At 36.5% G+C, this 8,567-nt stretch overlaps 2 protein-coding genes across 7 annotated transcripts in view; both read right to left on the bottom strand.

Annotated features, from left to right (window-relative positions):
* Positions 1 to 3,721, bottom strand: part of fam13b (family with sequence similarity 13 member B) — a 65,618-nt gene extending 61,897 nt beyond the window's left edge. For 5 of the 6 annotated variants that reach the window (XM_034883040.1, XM_034883042.1, XM_034883043.1 and 2 more), the window contains exon 1: positions 3,459 to 3,721. The gene's annotated coding sequence lies outside the window, so the exon portion shown is untranslated. The remainder of the gene's footprint in view (positions 1 to 3,458) is intronic. The other variant, XM_034883041.1, reaches the window with a different exon arrangement.
* Positions 3,722 to 6,076: 2,355 nt separating this feature from the next.
* The window catches only part of cxcl14 (chemokine (C-X-C motif) ligand 14), an 11,944-nt gene continuing 9,453 nt past the window's right edge, over positions 6,077 to 8,567 (bottom strand). Inside the window, exon 4 of the mRNA XM_034883871.1 lies at positions 6,077 to 8,211. Coding sequence (XP_034739762.1) covers positions 8,196 to 8,211 — 16 coding nt within the window. The 3' untranslated portion in view covers positions 6,077 to 8,195. The remainder of the gene's footprint in view (positions 8,212 to 8,567) is intronic.

Below are 8,567 nucleotides of genomic sequence, written 5' to 3' on the forward strand. Positions count from 1 at the left end.
GTTAATCTTTTCAGTAATTCTTCAAGCAAAAATGCCAAATGTTTGCCAGTTTACAACTTCTTAAAAGGCAGGATTTGCTGCTTTTCTTTGTTATAAGACAGTAAACTGAATATACTTGGGGTTTGATTCCTTGGTCAGACAAAACAAACAACTTGAATATGTCAATTCGGTCTTGAAAATATTTATAGAATTTTTTTTTTTTTTAAGACTGGGGACGATATATGTTTATATATAGTTTAGACATTCAGCTATCAGAACGCCACCAATTAACAGTCAGATTAATCCATTTAGGACTGAAACGATTCCTTGAATAACTTGAAAAATTTGATTAGTAAAAATCCTAGATGCTAAATTGTTTGCATCGAAGCTTCGTTCAAACAATGTAACTAACATAGCATACCACTGTGTTTCCGCATGGTTGATTATTACAGTTGCATAATGGGCTGACGCTGCTGTAAACACATGCCGTGAAGACTTGCGGCGCAGATTACAAAATGAAGGAAGAGAGGAAAAATAGGGAAGGGCTAAGTGACGAGACAGGCAGAGAAAACAGCGGAAGGTTTAGGAACACTTTACCTTAACCCCCCCACGCAAAACACTGGACAGCGTGTCACAGAGTGGACAAGTTACACAAGGTAACATTAACGTCTGCATGCAGCCTCTTGTCCAGCGTTTTACAGAACTACAGCATGCTACTCTGCGAAAAGCGATTTTTTTAAGAAAACAAGCTCAAACGAAAGCTATTGGTAAACTTAGCTACTGGCGGAGACAAGGCGGCCCCTTTCTCTTAACCAGCGCCTCCTCCACATGGCTACTTAACATGCATGTGAATGATGTCATCGGACCATGTCAATGATGTTGGCATTCTTCATTCTTTCTTAACTTCACTCAGATCAGCCTTGTGAAAACGTGTACATTTAAGCATTACATTACATTTAAGCCACCAAAAAGTACTTTGGCAACTTGATTAAGGAGCAGGGTGGCCCTCAAGGCTAGTGCTTAAAAACATTAGGGTCTATTTGTTTTTTTAACCAATAACAATGTTGCTTTTTCTAAAATTGAAATCTTTCTTTGATACATTTACTATTGCTATTTACTATAAAGCAAAAGGATGTTTATCCGATTAATTGCTGGACTAATTGGTAGAATACTTGTTTCAACAATCTCATGTTGTTTGCAACCCTGTAGCTAAAACCTACCACAGCCCTGTAATGAATCGTTTATGAATGTTATGTTTGTGGTGTTGTTAAATTGTACAGAAATAACCTAAGCAGGTGCTTCTAATATCTAATTAATATAGAGTGGACCAAATATTAAAAAAGCATCTCAGAATAACAACTCAACAGCATCACAAGCTGACCAAATGACCATAAAGTTGAATCAACACTTCTCTAAAACAGTTACAATTAAAAAAAGAAATGACTATAACCTTTGTGAAGAAGTTATTGCTGGACTAATGTATTAGACTGCTTATGTTTAACCGAGTGTAATACACCATCATTCCAACGTGTATCTACAGCAGCTGACTCAACAACAGTTTTACTAACATTTTTCCAAAATCAGCATCACTGCAGAGTTGACCTTCACTCCAGCCTGTCCATAGACATATCTGCTGTATCTTACACAATAACCTAGTTGTGTTTTGCCAACAGGTTAGACTTTACTGAGCTATAGTCCATGTTTAGCATAAGCCCTTCAGATAAGACCATAGATCATGCATGTTCCACAAATAAGCTGCAAGTTAAAGTCAAGTTGTTTGGGTTATTGCTGAGATACTAAAGTCGGAAATAGGGTTGGGTAACAAAACGCGGTGCCAACAGGGCAAAGACGTAAAAGTCTGCAGGCAGCTGCCTTTGTTGGAAGAACAACACACAGACAGTGCATTTTAAGATATTGTAAAATACCCTTTCCCATCTGGTGCTTGTTTTAGTTGTTTGCCAGGAATTTACTGACGAATAGGTCATTGATATAAATTATTGTTATTACATTATTAATCAATCATTTCCTTTCAACCAAATGGCTTTAGCAATAAACAAGCCGTTCTTTAAAGTTGCCAACTGTCGTTTTGTGCTCCTTTTTTATATTTAATATTAAAAATGTAATATCAACATTTTGGTTCAGGCACTGGTATGTGCACAGTTTATAAGCAATATAAATGAAGTTATTATTTTATAAAACTGCAATAATCATCATTAGGTTTGTTGATAATGGCATTTTGTAGGACTGTAACAAACAATCATTTTGCTAATCATATTTAGTCAACATTAAAGGACTAATAGTTTTGTCTGACTCTATATAGGAGGTCTTCTTATAGCTTGTTTTGTCCAACTAACAGTCCAAAGAACTATCAAATTGGACAAAGAAAAGCACAAAAGCCTCACAAATAAAAAGATGGAACCTGGGGCACTGTATATATATATATATATATATATATATATATATATATATATATATATATATATATATATAAATAAAATTGTTGCACAATAATGCACGTATGCACCCAGTACCCTACACCCTTTTGTACTACAAACGTATGCCTAGAATAGCACACTATACGGAAAATACGTCCTAATTCAGGGTAATGGCCGGATACGATTATGCAATGTGCATAAGGTTTCAGAGAGCCCAGAAATGAAAGTCAGCCCGTCGCTTCCTTAAAACAACGTTTCTGAATAAATTATTACACATACAAACCTATTAACCGGGAAACAGCACAGACACAAAAAGATTAATGGCCAACGCTGTGCCAGAAAACACTAGAACATTCCTGCACAGACAGCTTAATATTACCGAGCTGCTGGAGCATCTGTGTAAATTGCGAAGCTTTTTGTCAGCAGTCTGAACAGAAAACGAAACTACCGGCTACAGTTTAAAGAACAAGAACTCCAGACACCCGAAACAACAGGATGTAACGTTTCTGTACACGGTTGTGTACAATAACCGTCAAACCCTGGGTGACAGAATTGCCCGTTGCATCTCACATTCTTGATGCAAAAGCAAAGCCACAAATCTACTGTATACCATTACAACGTGTCTGCGAAACTGAAAACAAGAGCAGTTATTTGGTTTTGCTAGTGCATCAAAAACCCTTCAAATATTTAATTATTGATGTCAGTTTTTCATTCTCTGTCTCCGAGTTAGCTCGCTGTGCCTGCGAACGAGCTACAGATGTGATGGAACTGCCTCCGTCGCTAGCCGTTAGCTCTCAAAAAACTAATAAAGCAACACACGGTTAAACACCCACTATGGACTTACATGTTAGCCTCCAAATAAAGATACAAGTGCTGCAGATACATTCAAAAACCACATGCAAATTATACTTAATTAAACAGTTGACAGAAAGCGTCTGACACAGTTAGCTTTAGCGGGTTAGCATTTAGCTACTAAGATGCTGAGTGAACCAGAAGAAGCGTTGTTAGCAAAGCGAGCTAATCGGTCGCTCAGGGGTACCTTACCAGGTCAAAACAAACAGGAACGCGGAGCAAGATGCATTAATTTCTTGTTTCGTTTCTGTAGCCGACGTCTGGAGAGACAGCAACTTCGATGAAATCAAAGCAGACGCTGTAGAATTACCGTTGAAGACATTGCAAAGATACTCGAAAATAATGTGGTTCCTGTTTTTTGCTTGGACTGGCTCGGATGCCCGTTTTTTAGGTCGTTGCTTAGCTAGTCTCTCTCGCATACACACCCTCAGGGGACGAACCTGCCAAACACTGACCCCGCCTCATTCACTGTGAACACACTGGGAGGCAAATTTGCATTTCCTACATTTGTGTTTTCAAAACTTTTAATTGTCAAGGAACCCTGAACCGACACAAATTAGACCACTGATTCCCTTTTGAAAATGTTTATTCCAATGAGCCCCCATCTGGCAGGATTTTTGCTTTTAGATGTTTTATCACATAAAATGTATAAAACTCATCACCCAAATAGTCATGTACACATTCTGTCATTGTGTTGCTTGTTCCAGAATTTAAGTGACCTTCCAGAGTGCTGGGGATACCCTGGAACTACCTCAAGGACCCCTGGGTGTTCTCGGACCTACGGTAAATACACCCATGGTTTCATTGGATAGCGAAGGCAAGCCCAACCCTACTCTGCCGTACTCTGTCTTTGATTGGCTTAATTTGGTGTTATCACACAGACCCTAACCAATCCCACTTATCATGTCTAGCTTAAACCTAACCAATCCAGCCAACGAAAGCCGGAACATGCCTTCGCCATCCTGGGAAAACGCAAATTCGCTGACGTGAAACGGTTAAAAATGCTGTCAGTCACTCCCCGATGTAAATCCATAGACAATTAAAGAAAATCTAGTGCAAATTTGAGTCGCGCATGCGTCACTTTGCGACGAGTGAAGATGTGAGTTGCGCATGCGTCACTTTGCGACAAGTAGCATACAAGATGCTAACGAGAGACTTCTGTAATGTCAATAGAGTTAAAATGGAACTACTTAACGAAGTTCGTTCACTGCTGACTAAACGTTACCAATCAAACACAACAAAGGCTGTCAGTTGAATGGCGTTTTGAGATTACGTGAGCAATCAAACAATCATAGACAGCTACATAGATAGCTGAATTGATTTCCATGGTCTTTTTTATTTGTATTGTTATTTTTATTGTTATTGTTATTTTTATTGTTATTTTTATTGTTATTTTTATTGTTATTTTTATTGTTCGTAATGAGAAAAATTTAGTATTTCATGAATTTCACAAATTTCAGTATGACACATGAGGCTGTAACCCGTATAAATCTGAGCATGCGCAACTCACATCTGCACTCGACCATGGTCTGGACTCGACTCTTATCGGGTATGACAAGATATGCCGTAAACCGTTTACATCTGAGCAAGCGCGACTCAAATCTGCACTCGACTTACATCGGGGAGTGGGAGTGACCCTGACCCCTCCTTGCAGACGACAGACCGGCAGAGACAGCTGACTTTAGCTAAATCATACAAACAAATCTGTGTCTTTCATTTATTTGTGCTTATTTTTTGTCTCTATTATTGACAGTTTAACCAACACTGTGTCTATGTCACAAGTCATGTAGGGAACATAGAAGTAGTTATAGGCCTACGTAGCCTACTGATGTATGCTACAATTTTAAAGTACTTCACTTGAGTATTTCCACATTGTTTACTTTACACTAACTACTCCACTACACTACAGAGGCAAATGTTGTACTTTCTACTCCACTAATATGTATTTGATACCTTTAGTTACTTTGCAGATTCAGATGAATAATACAAAATATAATAAACAAATTGATTATGATATATTAAATTGGATACAGATAAGACTTTATTAATCCCTTGGTGAAATTCAAAAGCTTTGGTAAAAACAGCACTAGTAAAAGTTACTAAGTGTATTACTGGAATTTACTTGAGTGTTTCCATTTTATGCAATCTTAATTGTCCCCTAACCTGCTTCTTTAGAAGCTTTCATCTGTAGCTCATGAGTTTATCAGCAGATAGAGTTTTTATATACTTTTTTTATGAAATAATAAGTCAGGTAAATGCATCAACAATATCCTGAAAGTGACAGTAAGCAACAGTAAAAGCTTTACATGTTACTGCAGTTCTAGATACATTAAGTGCATTAAGGATCAGGGGTCCTTTGCTTTATTACTTTAGTATATTGTTATATCTGATGAGAGTTATCAAGTTTCCAGTACTTGTATTGTGTAGACATAATCAGATACATTAAAGTTATTCACAATATTGGCATACACTTTTTATTTTTCATGTACCCATTTATACACTTTTAATATTCTTTGAGAAACCATTGTTGTGTGTAGCAGTCTATGAATCAACATAAATATAATGTTTAAATATAGATATTGTTATATAGACATCTGTTAAAATATTTACAGGTAAAATATCATTGTATGGTTAACATCCATTATATTACCATCTGCAGTTCTTCACTGATAAACATCATATGGTTTATAACACCACCTGGTGGGCTTCTTCTCTCACGGCACTTTAATTTGAAGGAGCTCTAGCTTCCTTCCTCTTTATACATTTTCCATTAGAAAAGTTAATCCGGTGAATCAAATGCAAACACAAGGTGCTCTATATACTTTATTGCTGTGTTTATCGTTTTACACTTAATGGAATGCTTAACTTCGTTTGGTGGGCCACTCCAAACACTCACCCCCCAAGATCTGTTACCAAACCAAAGATTTAAATAGCAAAAACAACTGTAATGCAGTTATATACACAACACTATAACATTTTAAGGTAAATTCACTCACACAAACATATAGGCTATACTGGTCCATTTACAAAATGCTTATTTATATATATTTTTTATATATAAGATATAAAACAAGAGTAATGCACATTCTTCAAAAGGCAAAGGAAATGTGTTTTGTGTAAATTCAGAAATGTGTATGTGAGATTTCTGTGTGATGGCAACAAAACAACACCCAACAGTCATAACCAAGTGTTTCCACAGCATACAGAATAATAATACATTTGATAGTATTGTTCAGGAGATCTACTTGAGGAGAGATACAATCGTAAAAGAGCAGAGTACCATCACCCATGTAGCATTGTAGGAGACAATAAAAAATCATACATATATTTAAATATATGCTATATGAATGTTGTTTTGTGTGTGGACATTAGGTGTAATTCAGACTGCTGAAGTATTCAGGCAATTTGTCCCCTTTCAAGTTTAAAAATGTGAAATCTCATGCACTGGTCCAAAGCTTATTTACATAAAACAATGAAACAGTTTATATATTTTTGATTATATTCAGTATTTTTCTTATGTTAACAAATCCCATGAAAAAACTGTACTATTGCTTTCAATACAATATTAAAATCATCAATGAGCCTCACTGTTGTATCGGGTGAAATGGTTCTTTATAACCATAAACATGGTCACTGTCATTTATTTAGAGTAACTGGTGTGCCAAAGTAAATACTCAGTTGAATGGCAAGTGTATATTAATCCACAACAGAATATAGTCCCCAGCAAATGCACTCCTAACTCCTGTTGGAGTGGGGCTTGCTAAGAACTACAATGCCCATCTGTTTTCGGAAGTTCAGTGCTGGGTGCCACAGACAGTTTTGGGAATTTGGGAAGTAACACATTGTTGATTTTTAATATTTTCATGGGATATATATTAACATTCACAAAAATCAAGAACATCACCAACCTAAATCTTTAAGGATATTATCATAGGTAGCACAATTCAGTGCTTAAGTAGGCAGTTTGTATGATATATTGCCTAATAACACACTTATTCCAAGAGGTTTGACTAAAAAATCTTTCAACCAGTAAAGAAAATATAACAGATAGAGCTTTGATGATGTAAACTGCTGACAGTCTTGCTTTCTTAGTGTATTTTCTAATCTTGTTTTTTAATTAAGTCCAGTCCACAGACTGTACTGTACATAGGAATGGCACAAAATTAACTATTTGTATTCTTTAATAATTGCTGTAACTACACCCCTGCCAATCAATATTATAGATCATATTTAACAAAATAGGTGTGGCAGAGTAATGTGTTTGTTTGATACATACGACTAGCATGGACATGGTAAAAATACACACTGGTAGATCTCCTCTATCTGACTGAACAATAGCAAATTTTGTAATATATGTAATCGCACAATGACGGCCTCTCCTCTGCAAATATAGTATCAGATTCATTGAGAAACTTTATCATTACATTTTGACTCTTAAACCCATGTAATCAGATTCTAAATGTTGTTTGCACTAATGTCGTACCTGTCACACCGAATACAGAGTAGTGAAAATCTTAACAACTGAAACACCCACACTGTACTTTTCAAAGAAAGTTTTGCCCATTTCTTCAAAAATACACATTCTTCACTTTGAAAGAAACAGCAAAAGAGAAGTCCCTTTAAGTAACAACTGAACAAACCTACAACTGTTTGAACACAGATGGTGGTGTCTCGTCCACTATTTGACAACTACAGCTGTAGAGACAGAGGTGATGAGTGACTGTAACTACGGTGATGGCCAACTAAAACAAGCCCACCAGCTTATATATACGAACTAAAAATATCTTGTAATGTGCTCAACAGATCTCAGGCAGAAGAGGGAAGAACTACAGTTTTATTGTAGATTACATCTTGTAGTTAAACAGTCCTGGTGGTATTTTTGCTTTTATCATGTCTCACTTGCTCCATGTGTGCTGTGTAGCTGAAGGTTTAGGCTTCATACACCCTGAAAAAAAAAGCAATCGGGTTAACTTTTTCTATGATTTCAAACATTTATTCAAGACTGACACATTTGGCTACCTTCTGCCAGCATTACTAGCCTCCTCCACGGAGAGAATCGTTACTAATCATTGTGTCCTCAGCAGACAAGAGTGCGAAGTGTCGTAAACAAACACGACATTTTTAAATAGTTTAACACACCATGGTTTAACACCATGAGATGTATAGCTACTCTCTGCCCTATTTACAGGACTTATATATATACAGGACTTATATATACAGGACTTATATATACACTCACCGGCCACTTTATTAGGTACACCTGTCCAACTGCTCGTTAACACTTAATTTCTAAGCAGCCAA

This window comes from Etheostoma cragini, chromosome 10 (assembly GCF_013103735.1).
Source record: "Etheostoma cragini isolate CJK2018 chromosome 10, CSU_Ecrag_1.0, whole genome shotgun sequence".
NCBI lineage: Eukaryota > Metazoa > Chordata > Actinopteri > Perciformes > Percidae > Etheostoma > Etheostoma cragini.